Raw genomic sequence first — 16,771 nt, forward strand, 5'->3', positions numbered from 1 at the left:
TTTAAAAACCTGAGCCAAGTTTAAACCAGTAACCAGGCATCACAGCTGGCAAAGGGGCATGTCTGACTTTGACATGTATATATTGCCATTATTATGTAAACAAAATGAAAATTATTATTGCTGGTCTTCAATGATAATGTCGTTACTTTAATGTATTTGCACCAAAAAATGATAAGGATTTATGCTGATATCGTCCAAAACCACACTTTGCCAGGGGTGTTTCTAAACTTTTGGAGGGCAGTGTATAGTAGTGTGATTGGGAAAAATATAATTGTGTAATAGAAAATGAAGCATTGGGGCTTTATGTTGATGAAAATATATTAAAAATATACTTCATGGACATGAGACGTACCCACAATTATAGAATGACCCTGTTAAATAAAGTATTTGGACACTTAACACCTTCAGCACATTTGTTTGCAGATGTCGTTTGGTTCAGTACTTGACATCCATACATATTTATGACATTCATACATATTTAGTAATGACTAAAATCTCTAAAAAATGTGCCAGTACATTTTCAGACCACTTTATACTTTTTTTTATACTTTGATTTGTCATAATATCCAGTAGCCAAGAACAACAGAAATCAGAAAACATGCAAAATAGGTCCGTCTTTGCAGTTCAGTATGCGTAGATCTCACTCAGACACATGGAGTCTGCATGCTAGTGAGCGAGAAAATTCACTGGGTCTCTCCACAGTCTTAACGCTTCATGTGTCACGTTGTACCCATTCACAGAAGGATCTGGATTGGCTCTGTTGTCCTTGAACTTGTCTCATTACGGACAGGGAGAGTGGCTGTCAGATACAGTTATTACCGTGACGCTCGTGTTCGTGCGTGAGTGTGTTTTGGGGGTGCATCTGTTTAATGAGACACCTCGCTCCAGTCCACACGAACGTACACAGACAGACATCAGAACATGTGCATCGACAGACACACACCACTGCACATGCTGAAATGATGGCTTGTACACACACACATACGCTCGGAGGAGCATGGCCCGACTCCCTCTGGGTATTCATGTAGCGCGATAGAAACTTTACGTTCAAACCCCGAGGACAAACCCAACCGCAGCCTGCCTCTGCTCGGCTAACGTTGAGCTTGCACTTAATGTCACTTTGACTGCAGAGCTCTGAATCGCATTTGCACACTCATAAGCCACTGTTTTGTTTTGGGTTGGGAGTATTGACTTGGTACCGAAGTACCAGTGCTTTTTGACATCCTTATCGCCAACTTTTGATTTACTTTTCTCCTACCAGCACTGACAGCTGTAGCTATGAGCATTATTAATAGTAGTCTCGCCAGGCAGAGAAGCCAAAGCAAATGTTCTGCTTGGACCCAACCCAAGAGCCAGAGATACTTGCAATTATGTTCCCTGGAGAAAAGCAAAACAGAGAGGTTTTTAAGACCAGGTGAGGCAGAGCTGGAGATTGTGCAAGACAGAGGCTAAATCTGAATTTACCTGAGTGCCGAGCACCTGCGACGCATGAATCACGAGTACCGACCAGCACATAAAGATGTATCTGCATTGGGTTTTTTTTTTATGTATGTTTGTTCATTCATGTGTTTTTCTATGAATTTTGTATTATTTTCTCTGTTATATATATCTCAGGGGCATTTCCTCCAAGGAGGCAAAGGAGGCAATGTCTTCTCAAAATATTGGATGAGACAAAAATATGTAGTACAAAAATACGCCAGTATTATAAAACATAATATTAAAAAGTGTATAAATCACTCGTTTTTCTAAAGAAAAATTGTCCAATAGCAACACCACCAGGTAAAGTTACAGCAATAACTTTATGTGATTGGATATGACTAATTAAGTTGGCTGTGATTGGTTCATGCAATAAATCCCGCTTCTTGTGTTCGTGCGCATTCCGCGTTCGCAAATCTGTCTGAATGAACAATATAATGGCATTAATGGGAAGACTAATTAAAAAAAGTAAGTAAACAGCTCACATATTTAGATATAACCACTTTTTTACACCAAAATATAACCTAAAATGGCATGAAAACATGATCTCACTACATGTTTTGTGAGTAATCAGTTTGGTGAAATTTAAAGTAAATCTCTGTGTCTGTGACCAGTATTTAACAAGCTTTGATGACTGATGATCTGAAAAATTCAAAAATAATTAAAAGTTAACTATTAAAAAGATTAGCTGAATATGAGGTCACAAATAAAAATATATTGTTTACATTGTTACTGCCTTGACTTATTATTTTGGAATAAATGTAAAATGCTCAAAAGCACTAACTTGATTAGATTCATACTTGGCTGTAATAAGTAGAATATTAATACAATTAAAAAAAAAAATACAAACTACCTTTTATCATCTGTTTTTATTTTATTATTTTATTTTTATTTATTTATTTTTTTCAGTGTCTTCTTCCTCGTTTTATTATTAGTACCAATAACCCATGCGCTTCCATACTTTTTTCAAAAATGATACTACTGTATATCATTATTATCATTGTTAATATATAACACAGCTGTAATTTTTTTCCTTTTTTCTCTCTTTTCTTTCTATATAGACTGTGGAAAATCACACATTCTATTCTATTCATATATGTGACCCTGGACCACAAAACCAGTCATAAGGGAATTTTTTTTTGAGATTTATGCATCATCTGAAAGCTGAATAAATAAGCTTTCCATTGATGTATGGTTTGTTATTGATGTTATTGATGTAGGATATGACAGTATTTATCTAAGATACAACTACTTGAAAATCTGGAATCTGAGGGTGCAAAAAAAATCTAAGTATTGAAAAAATCACCTTTAAAGTTGTCCAAATGAAGTTCTTAGCAATGCATATTGCTAATCAAAAATTAAGTTTTGATATATTTATTTTAGGAAATTTACAAAATATCTTCATGGAACATGATCTTTACTTAATATCCTAATGATTTTTAGCATTACATACAATGTATTTTTGGCTATTGCTAGAAATAAAACCATTCTACTTACGTTTTGTGGTCCAGGGTCACATATCTATATTTGCTTTTGATTCCTTTTTGTTGTTGTTGTTATTGTTGTTGTGGTTGTTGTTTAATTTTTCTCTACCTTATGTCTACTGTCATTTCTCAATTTGTCACATTTTTCACATTTTCTAAATACATAAATAGAATAGAATAGAATGTTGATGACATTGTTAATGTAAAAATAAATTTTTCTGATAGTGTAAATAGTGTTTATTTAACCAAGAAAATGTGACTGGGACATGAATTTACATTTGATAAAAAAAAATCTATATATTTTTTTTAAATATTTGTACTATATGTGACCATATATCTGTGTGCAAGCAGCATCACATCCTACTGATAAAGAGTTTGTCTGAATTTGACCTCCATACACAAGCTGTTTCACACACAACTGCGGAAGGAAAATTCATATCCTGGCTGAATACATCTCATTTCAGCAGGAAAAACAAACCAAGCTTGGGAAAAATAAACAATTTATCTTCAAAATGAATGACACCCATATTGTTGTTTCTGTCTTGGTGTATCCTTCTAAGGTGCATGTGGGTCTCTTGGGTGTCCAGATATTTCTTGAGACAAGTGTAATTGTTTTTCTGTTTGTTTTCCAAAGACGAGAGCTCTGGTGGTGAACCCATGGAAGAGGAAAAACCTCCTGAAAAGAAAGAACCTAAAGGTAACATCACCATTCTGCCTGCTCCTAGATTTCGGTCTAGCTTTTGGTTGAAATTCAAACAGAAACTGTGAGCATAAGCATAACTTTGACTATTTCTGATTAACACACTCTTAAAAATACAGTTGAGGTCAAAGGTTAACATACGCAAAATGCGTCTTGTTTTTATTTAGTACTGACCTGAATAAGATATTTCACATAAAAGGCGTTAACATATAGTCCACAAGAGAAAATAATAGTTTTATAAAAATTTATAAAATTTATAAAAAATTACCCCGTTAAAATGTTTACATCCCCTTCATTCTTAAAATCTTGTGTTCTAACCTGAATGATCCACAGCTGTATTTTTTGTTCAGTGATTGTTGTTTATAAGTCCCTGGTTTGTCATGAACAGTTAAACTGCCTGCTGTTCTTCAGGAAAAGTCCTTCAGGTCCCACAAATTCTTTGGTTTTTCAGCATTTTTGTGAATTTTAACCCTTTCCAACAATGACTGTATGATTTTGAGATCCATCTTTTCACAATGAGGACAACTGAGGGACTCATATGCAACTATTACAGAAGGTTCAAACACTCACTGATGCTCCAGAAGGAAAACGATGCATTAAGAGCCAGGGGTGTAAACTTTTGAACAGAATGAAGATATGTACATTTTTCTTATTTTGCCTAAATTTTCATTTAGTACTGCCCATCAGAAGCTACAGAAGCTCCTTACATGTTTTCCTTACATGTATAAAAGTTTTCACCCCTCTTAATGCTTTGTGTTTCCTTCTGAAGCATCAGTGACTAATAGTGAAGAACCATTTTTACAATCGTTGTTAATCTTGATTAATTGTAATTTATGAATGCAATTGTTGCTAATTTTGCTCTTCATTTCCACAGTCTCTTATACTCACCAAGGCAATATTAATGATCAAAAATATAATAAAACAGTAATATTTTAGAATATTATTAAAATGTAAAATAACCATGTTCTATTTTAATATATTTTTAAATGTAATTTATTCTACTAAATTTTTAGTAGCCATTACTCCAGTCTTCACTGTTACAAGATCCTTCAGAAATCATTTTAATATGCTTATTTGGTGGATATCAATATTTATAACAGTTAGCAAAAGAAAGAACACTTGCACCGCTCATTTTCAATTAATCAGTTCACACATGAACAGAAATAGTGTATACCATAATTAGTGTTGGGAAATATAAAGAAAAAACACAATATGTAAATATTTTTAGTGTATTTAAAAACAGAAAATGGCATATCCAGCATACAAGTTTCACAATATGCATATGTGCAAATATATCAGTGTTCAGTTGTGGTATTTACCCACAATATTTGTTACCACCTATGTTTTTTAAAATGAGGTAAATATAATTTTAATATTCAAATAAAACTTGCACCACTGACAGTAAGTGATAAAACGGTTTTGACATCTTGGGTTTAATATTTGAAATCAGCTTTCCCACACCACAGAAATACTTTCACTTAAAAAATTAGCAATAAAGTGAGCAATCTGGGCTCCTCTTGGGATGCAGTGAGATCAAGAGTCCTCGGGCGGCTGGTTATTAGGGCGGCAGTTACGAGTGTGTGTGTGGATGATATAAGTCTTTTCTCAGACTTTCCTGCAGGACACTACATGAGTCCTGGTATCTGTAAGTGAAGGACGGAGGCCTCCAGGGCTCCATATTGCCCAGGTGGTGCGATATGAGCTTCACACAAATAGCCAAACTACCCCACACACTTCCCACTCCTCCATTGATTATGTGAACGCATGTCTGTGTCCCTCAGAACTGCGACTTCAAACGCTTTCCACGCAGATGGAGTCGGGGTGGACACGTGTGCATTAAATCCTGTTTTGTGTCTTTCATCTGATGGAGTGTGTATGTGTGTGTGGGCGAGGGCAAAATTGATGTCTTTTGCGGCCTTGTATCCCACTCCAGAGCAGACACAGGTGTTAGCTGGAACCGCACAGATGGATACTCTGACTCTCCATCCCTTTAAAAGAGAGAGGGATGAGATGGGAGGGAGAGAGACCCAAACACAAATTAAAAGCATTAGGCTGAAACAGCTGCTCCAGTTCACCCCAAAGTGGCGGCTTAATACCGCTCTGTCTTAAGCAATGGGTCGCCTATTTCCTCTCCATTAAAACCATCATTTAGAACTCATCAAGTTAATCTGAGTGCTATTTCATCTCACAATATGTACAGTTATTTAATCTTGTTGCACACTCCTTTCATTTATAGCCGTTTTCAGTGAGTGTAGTGATTTGTTGGCTCAAACATCAAATTTGTTGTACATTTGAGTATAAAACATAAGAAATGCTAAGCCCATGGGGCTTCAAACTGTAATCTGTAATTTTTTGCTGTTAAAAAAAAAAAAAAAAAGTAATATAATATTAATTTTGTTGTCTTAAAAAAAGTTTTATTTATTGTTATTACAGTTGAGCCCTTTCCAACAGTGACTGTATGATTTTGAGATTTTTCTTTTCACACTGAGGAAAACTGAGGGTGTATGCAACTATTACAGAAGGTTCAAACGCTCACTGATGCGGCAGAAGGAAAATTATGCATTGAGCCTGGGGGGGGTGAAAACTTTTGAATAGAATAGAGATGTGTACATTTTTCTTATTTTGCCGAAATATCATATTTATTCATTTAGTACTGCCCTTCAGAGGCTACAAAAGATTTTTGCATGTTTCCCAGAAGACAAAATAAGCATACCCTGATCTTCAAATTCAAAATATTTTCACCACCGACTCTTAATGCATCGTTTTTTCCTTCTGGAGCATCAGTGAGCGTTTGAACCTTCTGTAATAGTTGCATATGAGTCCCTCAGTTGTCCTCAGTGTGAAAGATGGATCTCAAAATCATACAGTCATTGTTGGAAAGGGTTCAAATACACAGAAATTCTGGAAAACCAAAGAATTTATATTTTTTTCTGAAGAACAGCAGGCAGTTTAACTGTTCAAGACAAACAACGGACTCATGAACAACTCATGAACAACTATCACTAAACAAAAACAAACAAACAATAAAAATTAATTTTTATTAATTCTGTTTTTTTTTTTTTCTTGTGAACTGTATGTAAACATATGTGAAATACCTTATTCAGGTCAATACTAAATAAACAATAGCATGCATTTTGTATGATCCCTCTTATTTGGTAAAATAATTAACATTTTGCAGATTCTGAAAGGGGGATGTAAACTTTTGACATCCATTCAAAATTTTTTTACTGACAGTAAAGTTTTTTACTTACAAATATGACAGTAAAGACTTAAGTTTTATGAAAGAATAATAGGGAGAAAAAATTAAGCAGCACATCTATATTCAACATTTATAATAAAAAATACTTTTTGATCAATTAGAATGATTTCTGATGGATCATGTGACACTAAAGACTGAAGTAATGGCTTCTGAAAATTCAGCTTTACCATCACAGGAATAAATTACATTCTAAAATATGTTTAAATTGAAAACAGTTATTTTAAATTGTAATAATAGTTGACAATTTTGCTCTTGAGACAAAGGGGTTTTCAAAAATAGTATAATATCTTACAGACCTCATTATATTAAAAAGCATTATCTCTTATTGGCTTACAAACGAAGATCTTAATAAGAACCAAACTTTCAGAAGAAATTTTTTTTTAAATGAGAAAAAATAACAGTAGAAACCATAAAATGCTGCACTAAAAACAGTTTTTATTTTGGCAGCCTGCTTGACAGAGTAGCTTTTGTCGAGATTCATTTTACTAGGTTTAATTATATTTTAATGATTTCACATTGGTGCCTAAGCACAATTTTCATCATGGTAAAATCACTGTAACAGTCTCTCTCGCTGCTTATTGCTTTTGTGTTAAATGGACTGCTGAATGCAGAGCGTTTTTGGCCGTCATACTCTATTTGTTAAATTAAAATGGAAACCGTGTCCACGTGACAGAAGATGCACCATTTATAAAAACAAGCTCATTTTTCACATTTCACGTTTCTTCATCACTCTTACTTAATGCAGTCCTGCCCACTAAAGCGACAGCTGAAATTTACTGAAGGCTGAGCGATGTAAATTTTGATCAATTTCAAATAAATTTACTTTATCAGTTTCAACAAGTTCCACATATGTCAACAAGCTAGGCAAACAGGTTTGATTCCCCATAGGATCCACCAGCTCTAATGCAAGGTTTAATCCTCATTTCTTAAATAACTCGCACACAGACAGAGATCATACACTCACATTCTCATGTTCATACCCTGAGAGCACCTGAAAGGACATGACTAATCAAAGGCTTAAGCCATGATCAGTGCCATACATACAAATCCACAACACACAGAAGAACATCTGCTGTATCCAATCGAGTACCAGAGAAAGGCTCTCCGTCTCCCAGATGCTGCTAGTTTTACCAGCCGTCCCCGATCAATTAAACGCCTACAGCAATTTCTTCAATGAGAGCGAGAGTGAAGGACTGAAAATTTACATTCAGTTTCCACATTTACTTGGTTTCTCACTGTAAAAATGTCAATCAAATCTTAAACTTCGCAATAAGGAGGCAGTTTCAGTGACGGTAGAATACTAATAACAGAAATCCAGCAAATATTCTGTTAAAAGTTAATAAAACATGATCACTCTACTTCTGACAGTATGTCTTCAACTAGAAGTAGGACATACTGAGTTTCTTCGTATTAACCCATGATACATTACCCAATGCAGAGAACTCAGTGCTCTGTGATGTTGTTCAAAGCATAGATATTTCTTTCATTGCAGACTATGTAATGTTTTCTTTTTCTTTTTAACTAATATTGACATTTTCACATTCTCCCAGATGCATGTTATTTATGTGTCTCTTTGGGTTTTAGTCGAGCCGAGTCCAACAGCAGAAAAGAAACTTAAACAAGAGAGCAAAAATGAGAAGGAGAAGAAAGAGGGCAAGGGAGAAGACCCACAAGTTGCAGGTGAGATTTACACATCATTCGCACACTGTTTTTCCCCACAGGATGTAGAAGAAACACGTCAATACAGACAGATCACAGAAAATAACAGCCTTGTATAAGATATTTATATGATTAAAAAGAGACACACATTAAACAGCATTAAAGATGATGTGATTTTATGATAACAATACTTCATATTATCCAGCTTAATAGTAGGAGACGATTATACATAAATAACCCTTTTGTAGTGTCTTTTCCTTCAATAAGTGTAAACACTGACTTAAAAGTTGATAATCTGAATATCTATATACAATAATTAGCATGACCGGTATAATCTGATGGTTGTGCATCTTAATACCGGCTATAGCTTTATATCTATCACACTTTTTATATTGGGAATCTGGTTATTCCTTTCACTGATAAGGCCGGTAATGATGTATAGATAGTTACAAGTAAAATTGCTCTGAATTCACTGAAAGTTTAATTAGATGTGTAAAGTTTTCTGGCTTGATAACTATAACAACAATGATCAAAGGAGAGCTGAGGAACTGGTATATGAAATTAATTCATGATGACAAAAGTCTATCAGTCTAATGGACTAAGTAAGATTTGTTCACTTCATGAGGAATTATGTTTATGAGAATGACCTAAAGTGCATTTTCACACTTAATCCATTAAAAATGAATGTCATTAGACAAAAAATTTAGTCTTGTGGCATCTGCAAACAAATGAATAACCTTTTCTGAAAAATTACTTTTCTTTTTCCTGTTTTTTTTTTTCTTTTTAACTACTGTAGTTGGATAATATTTTTCCAGAAATTATTCAGATACTTGCTCTCTCAATTTTGAATACTATATGTGTTGTTTTTATTAGCGTGTTAACGCAGGCAATTATTTTTCCAGTTTAACATCGTTAATGCAGTTAATGCAGGGGTAGAGCTAGGTGTCCACCCCACTCACAACTGCTGCTTCTGTCTCTTTTTTCTTGACAAGAATTGCATTTATTTAGATGCAAAATGTCTTTACGAAAACATCAAACGGGAGACTTTTCAGACACGCACTCAACTTTGCCTCAGCACCAGGCACTAGTCAAATGAGTGCAGAAACGGTACAGGTAACGAGGCAGCTTAAGAACAACAGTGAACTGCGGTCAGACTATATGTCAGTAAAAGCTAATTTTACTGTCCCGTCAGCTGTTATTCTGTGCTTGTAGCATGCATGCTTCAGTTGTACGCACTGTGTCATTTCATATCAAAGCGTGAATGAAACTACGAGCATGCATGTCAGATCTGCGCCACATTTTATAAAAGTATTAGCAGCCAAATAACCTTATAAGCCAGCTGCTGTGATGTCTATTAATCAAAGAACAAAAGGAAAAAGAGGAAGTCAATAACTTTTGTAGCTTTAAGCATTCATCTATATTTAATTTAAATTTAGTGTTTGGTAACTTTATTCAATTTCTGTGTATTTCCTATTTGCTGAAGGACACAAGTAAATATGTCATTTATTATAATGGTTTATTTGAAGATTTGAAGTTCACTTAAATTTGAGGTTGTTATTTTTTAAAGTATATCAAATGTTACAAATTGATAGCACTCAATTATGCTGTAATGTTGAATGGCTGTTGTCAATGGTTAAATATTAGGGAAAAAAAGAACAGAGGGAGACATCAGTAGTATTGGTATCAGTGATACTTACCTTCAGTCATTAAAAAAAGACTTTGAACCAATATAAAAAATATACTGTCTTTATGATGTTTCTACATTAATTTGAAGATTGAATGTGAAATTATTGCAATATAAAAGTATATTTAAAAGTATATTTAAAAACTGTAATGTTAGGTGGGATCAATCGTGATTTTAGTTATTTTTTTAGTAGAACTTTACAATAAGGTTCCATTTGTTTTTTTTTGTTTTTAATTATTTTATTTAAAGTTTTAGAACTTGTATTAACAAACACAAATGCAAAAAAACAATAACCAGCATAGGATAACAAAATATATTTACACCCACAAAAAAAAAAAAAAAAAACCTGGACTGCCTCAATTAACAAATATATACAACATAATTATTAAAAAATATAAACATAAATGACAATATTCACAATCTTTTATAATAAAAAATAGAAGGGGTGGTTTACAGAATACAGAAGTTAAATTTCCAAGAGTCTCAAGATTCCATTAGCTAATGTTAGTTAATGTATTAACTAATATGAACAAACAGTGAACAATACATTTAACACAGTATTTATTGATCTTAGTTAATGTTAGTTTATGAAAATAGTTGTTCATTGTTCATGTTAGTTCACAGTGCATTAACTAATGTTAACAAGCACAACTTTTGATTTTAATAATGCAAAAAAAATGCTGAAATTAACTAAGATTAGTAAATGCTGTAGAATTATTGTTCATTCTTAAATAATGTTAACTAAAGCAGTAAATTAATGTTAAATAATGAACCTTATTGTAAAGTGTTCATTAATTGACAGCACTAGTTGTTTTAGAATTTTAAACGTATGCTTAAAATGAAGTCTTTCTACCGTTGCAATGCTGTTTGATGTGATATATTGTTATCTAATGTAATTGTGTGCGTAATGGCAATCAGCAGCCCTCTAAAGTCAGTCATTACAGGTTTCCTGCAGGAATTGACTGCTTGGAAGCCTCTATTCCTGTTATCAAGATGTGACAGTCAATTTTTTCGCTCTCAAAAAAAAGCATTTTGTTTTTTGATTGTGTATTGATTGATTGTTTTCTATGTGTATGCGTGCTGAGATTGAAATTTTCTAAGAAGCCTCTGCGAAGAAATTGGAAGCATCTCCAGAGTCCACCGTGATGGCTGGTTAGCAGCTTAGATGCCAAGGAATTTCCTAATCTCTCAATTTGTCATGAAAATCCTCTTAGTAAAGCCATTACAGGTTTTCAAATCTGGCATTGTGTGTGTTTAACCGTTTTTGTTTTTTTTTAACTCGCCAAACATACAAAGCACTGACGTCTTAATACGAGCCTGCTATTTGTGACCGAACAGCCTTGTTAAACGCAGACAACTTAAAAACTGAAAACAAAAACACAGCGTAGTGTTTTCTCACAGGCGTATGCTGTCAAAAAGCTGTCAGTCCTTTGAGGCTATACGAGAGGGCAGAAGAAACAGCTGTCGTGTTTTTAATCTTCTAAGTTTCATGCAGAAGATCCAGTAGTTTAATGCACTTCTCCTACATTTGGCAGATAGTAAATACACCATGTTCGCATGCGCGTTTGTGTGTGTGCGCGGCAACAGATGAGCATCATCAAGGCCCGCTCTCTCCTTTTGCCATTTTCTTGATCGATTACTCAGTCTCAGATGAGGCTGTCCTCCCCTCACTCTCGAGGGCAGGGCTTCAAATTTGTCTCGGAGCACCATTATTAAAAATGATAACTGTAATCTCACCGGCTGCCGGATCTGAATGAGGAAATAAAGGGACGGTAATTCTGAACTGGATGAATTATGAATGGAGCTTTTTGAGAAGTGAGAAAATCAGAAAGGACAATGTTATTGGATTAGTATTGTTTTTTTTTATCCATTAATATGTTAATCTGTCTCGTTCTGTCAAGGGGACGACAAAGGGGGTAGCCCAGAAAAGAAGATGCAGACAGGCCAGCCTGATGAACCGGAAAAACAGATGGAAGGTAAGACTACTATGATCACCTAATTAAACAGAGAGAGAGATGTACATGGCACATTCCACGTATGCTTCTTTCTTTAAAAGAATAATCCGCCTAAAAATGAAAATTCTGTTCTGATTTATCCTCATGTTGTTTTTCAGTGTGAATAATTTTTTGAAGAATATTAGCTTTGGTTACCATTGGACAAAAAAAGTCAGTGTAATCAGAAACTATTTGTTACCAACATTTTTCAATATATATTCTCTTAAATAGAGATTTGTAATTATGTTAGTTTAAGTAAATGATTACAATTTTTATTTTGGTCTTGACTGTCCCTTTAAAGCTTTAGAAGATAAATCCAGTGTATTTGTTGTTACTATTAAAATGTAATGTAAATATAATGTAATGTAAAATTATTTATTATAACTTAAATAATAGCTTATCAAACACTGATAGTATATTGAATGTTTCTAAGTAGCCATAAAACTAATATGTGGCCCAAACTACAGCAAGACAGGTTGATTTAAGCTGAAATTGCAACCCTTTTTACGCATTCTAAAGTACTTTTCACAATTACTTTTATTCATAATATTTTTTAGTTTAAGTATATTTTTTATTTTATTATACACTGCCAGTCAAAAGTTTTTGAACAGTAAGATTTTTATAGTTTTTTTAAAAAAGCCTCTTCTGCTCACCAAGCCTGCATTTATTTGAGCCAAAGTTACTGCAAAACATTAACATTTTGAAATATTTTCACTGTTTAAAACAACTGTTTTCTATTTGAATATATTTTAAAATGTAATTTATTTCTGGGATTTCAAAGCTGAATTTTTTACATCATTACTCCAGTCACATGATCCTTCAGAAATCGTTCTTATATTCTGATTTGCTGCTCAAAGATTATTATTTATTATTATTATTATTATTATTATTATTATTATTATTATTATTATTATTATTATGTTGTTATTGTTGTTGAAAACAGCTGAGTAGAATTATTTCAGGTTTCTTTGATGAATAGAAAGTTCAGAAGAACTTTTATCTGAAATGTGTATATTTTGTAACATTATAAATGTCTTTATAATCACTTTGGATCAGTTTAAAGCATTCTTGCAAAATAAAAGTATTCAATTCTGTCATTTCTTTCCCAAAAAAATAAATCAATAAATAAAAATGATGCCGACTCCAAGCTTTTGAATGGTATAGTGTATAATGATAAATTCTAACATTTTATCTTTGTATTCATGAAAGATTCCTAAAAAATGTACTCAATTGTTTTAAATATTGATAATAATATTTTTTTTTTTCTTAAACAGCTCTTTAGCCTATTTGAATGATTTCTGAAGGATCATGTGACACTGAAGACTGGAGTAATGATGCTGAAAATTTAGCTTTTGATAAGTTACATTTTAAAATATATTCAATTTTATTTTAAATAGCTATTTTAAATATTTTACAATATTACTCAAATAAATTCACGCTTGCTGAGCAGAAGATAATTGTTTGAAAAACATTAAAAATATTTTTTATTTTTATTTAAAATTTATGTTTATTAAAATTTATTTTAAAAATTCAGGGTTTAAAATTATATTCTTCAAATTTTGTTATAAGGGTTGCAAAAAATCTCACAGAAAATGAATAGAATATAAAACCTGTATTTTTGTTTTTAAAGGTTAAGCTTTTTTTTTTTACTGGCTTTTTGAAATGTAAAAAAAAATCCCTATTTTATACCCTATTTATGGTAAGTGAAAGCGCTATATTAAGTCTTTATATAAAGCGAGGCTACACTGAACCACACACACAATAGTATAGATACACAGAGGCATGCCTGGAACGTGTTCACATATTCATTCAATTATGCCCACTATTTGTGTACACAAAACTTGATTAAAGTGTTATGTACACAGATAATGGATAACGATTCCAATTTAGACACAAGCGACAGACTAATACACACACACAAACACGGCAGTACCAGATGTTAAACACGGAGAAGGTGAGATCGATACAACATATTTAAGAGGGTAAAGCCAAGCTCAACACCTCACCATACGGTGCTTTTAACAAAAACACGCTCACATTCACACACAAACAGCCTTTCAATAACACCTCAGCCGAGTGTTTGTGAACGCTGTTGGCACATGGTCATTAGGGCACTGCTGCCAATTTTAAGCAGGTGTGTCGGCTTGTGTAACTTATAAAGTCTAATGGTTGTGCATGTGTTAGCATGGGATTTGCTTTTGAATTAAAGCATCTACTAAATGACTGACTTGCATGGAAGCAAGCAACACAAATAAGGAGCCCTCTGCGTGAGAGTCTGCATCAATATTAAAAACATCAAATTGTTTGCTCAGTAAAGTGCCTAGACTTGTTTACTTTTTGAAATTGTGTTCGAGGTGAATCTCACGTTCAACTTGTTCACATGCTTTTCCCCTCAACAGGCCCTGTACGGTTGACTCGATAAGTTTGTGAAAGATTCATAAATTAAACAAAGTTCTCTTAGCCTGGAGGTACCTATGAATAAGTCTGGCTTTGCTAATGGAGGGCCTTTTTTTTCGGCCGTGGTGTATTGCGGTTCCTGCGGTGGGAGTCGATATCGCCTCTTCGCCTGCATGCAGGTGAGATTTACTGCGACGGCTGCTGAGCCTCAGTGGCTCTGAATCCAATCAGAGTTTCTCTCCTCATCTCTCACTGTCTGACTGATGAAGGTGGGGTTTTTTCACTCTGTCGCACCAGCGAGGTTCAGCCTGTTTCTGCATGTCGTTTTCTGATTACATATTGCAAACCGCAAGACTTATTTGGCCTGATTAAATCTCGTGTTACAGTGTCAAAGTGAATTGACCGCAGACTATTGCAAGTGATGGTTGGAGGACAGGTGGATCTTTAGATCGGTGTATGATATCTTAGGAAAAGTGTTGTTTTTGGAAACCTTAAGAATTCCTCGTGCTGTGTCAGTTGCTTTTATCGGTTTAGAAGTTGTGGGTGAATGAGAGTTTATTTGTGTAAAGCAAACCAAAGGCCAGAAATATGCTCTGCAAGTACATAAACAAGATGTGCTAATGCATCGGTCGATAAAGAGGATGGAAATTGTGCTGCATGTTGAACAAAAATGTTATTCAAACTTGATGTAATATTGATTATTCAATTATGTCTTGTTTGTAGCGCTTGAAATTTTGACTAAAATTGCATTATTATTATTATTATTATTAATTAAAAATAAATACAAAATAAAAATATTACTATTATTAAAAAACATTTAACCATTTAATTTCTGAATTAGTAATATTATAATATATATAATATAAAAATATATAATATATAAATTAGTAATATTATTATTATTTACATTTATACAGTTGTGGTCAAAAGTTTACATACACCTTGTAGAATCTGCAAAATGTTAATTATTTTACCAAAATAAGAGGGATTATACAAAATGCATGTTATTTTTCATGTAGTACTGACTTGAATAAGATACTTTACATAAAAGACGTTTACGTATAGTCAACAAGAGAAAATAATAGTTGAATTTATAAAAATTACCCTGTCCAATAGTTTGCATACGCTTGATTCTTGATTCTTGCTTGATTCTGTGTTGTTACCTGAATGATCCACAGCTGTTTTTTTTTTGTTTGTTTGTTTTTTTTGTTTTTTTTTTTAGTGATAGTTGTTCATGAAGGGTGAAAACTTTTTGAATTTGAAGATCAGGGTAAATTTAACTTATTTTGTCTTCTGGAAAAACATGTTAGTATCTTCTGTAGCTTCTGAAAGGCAGTCCTAAATAAATAATAATAATAAAAAAAAAGATATTTAGGCAAAATAAGAAAAATGTACACATCTTCATTCTGTTCAAAAGTTTTCACCCCTGGCTCTTAATGCATTGCTTTTCTCTCTGAAGAATCAGTGAGTGTTTGAACCTTCTGTAATAGTTGCATATGAGTCCCTCAGTTGTCCTCAGTGTAAAAAGATGTGGACAGTATAAGGTCATAGTTGGAAAGGGTTCAAATACACAAAAACGCTAAAATAAAAAAACAAAGAATTTGTGGGACCTGAAGGATTTTTCTGAAGAGCAGCGGGCAGTTTAACTGTTCAGGACAAACAATTGACTCATGAACAGCTATCACTAAAAAAAAACAGCTGTGGATCATTCATTTAACAGAATCAGAATTTAAGTTTTTTGTTGTTGTTGTTGTTGTTGTTTGGCTTTTAGTATGATTATGTTAGCCTTAATTCGCATTTACAAGATATAAGCATTCAAAACTTACAGTCTCTAACTTCTGCCAATATGGATCAACGATTTTAATGACATCACCCTGCATTTCTGCTTCTCATCAAACTTTCCGTCCAATGAAATGCTCTCTAGAATCCAAAGTGTCCCGCCCCTACACTATAAATAAACTCTGAAGCTGCGGCTGAAGTTGGTCACTTGTTCACAGAATTAGTATTTTCTGTATGGGAATGATTCAGACAGTGTAAAATGCTTTCCGTTGGGGCAAAAGAAGTCTGGTTTTGCACTGTCACGCAAACAACCACAGCACGCACACAGTCTGCAAGGTC

At 33.5% G+C, this 16,771-nt stretch overlaps 1 protein-coding gene across 10 annotated transcripts in view; it reads left to right on the top strand.

The window, feature by feature from the left end:
• macrod2 (mono-ADP ribosylhydrolase 2) overlaps positions 1-16,771 on the top strand; it is a 668,211-nt gene that overhangs the window by 632,027 nt on the left and 19,413 nt on the right. For all 10 annotated transcript variants that reach the window (XM_051125202.1, XM_051125209.1, XM_051125205.1 and 7 more), the window contains 3 exons: positions 3,595-3,657; positions 8,504-8,599; positions 12,164-12,238. In XM_051125202.1, the coding sequence (XP_050981159.1) occupies positions 3,595-3,657; positions 8,504-8,599; positions 12,164-12,238 (234 nt within the window). The remainder of the gene's footprint in view (positions 1-3,594; positions 3,658-8,503; positions 8,600-12,163; positions 12,239-16,771) is intronic.

This window comes from Labeo rohita, chromosome 13, assembly GCF_022985175.1.
Source record: "Labeo rohita strain BAU-BD-2019 chromosome 13, IGBB_LRoh.1.0, whole genome shotgun sequence".
Taxonomy (NCBI): Eukaryota; Metazoa; Chordata; class Actinopteri; order Cypriniformes; family Cyprinidae; genus Labeo; species Labeo rohita.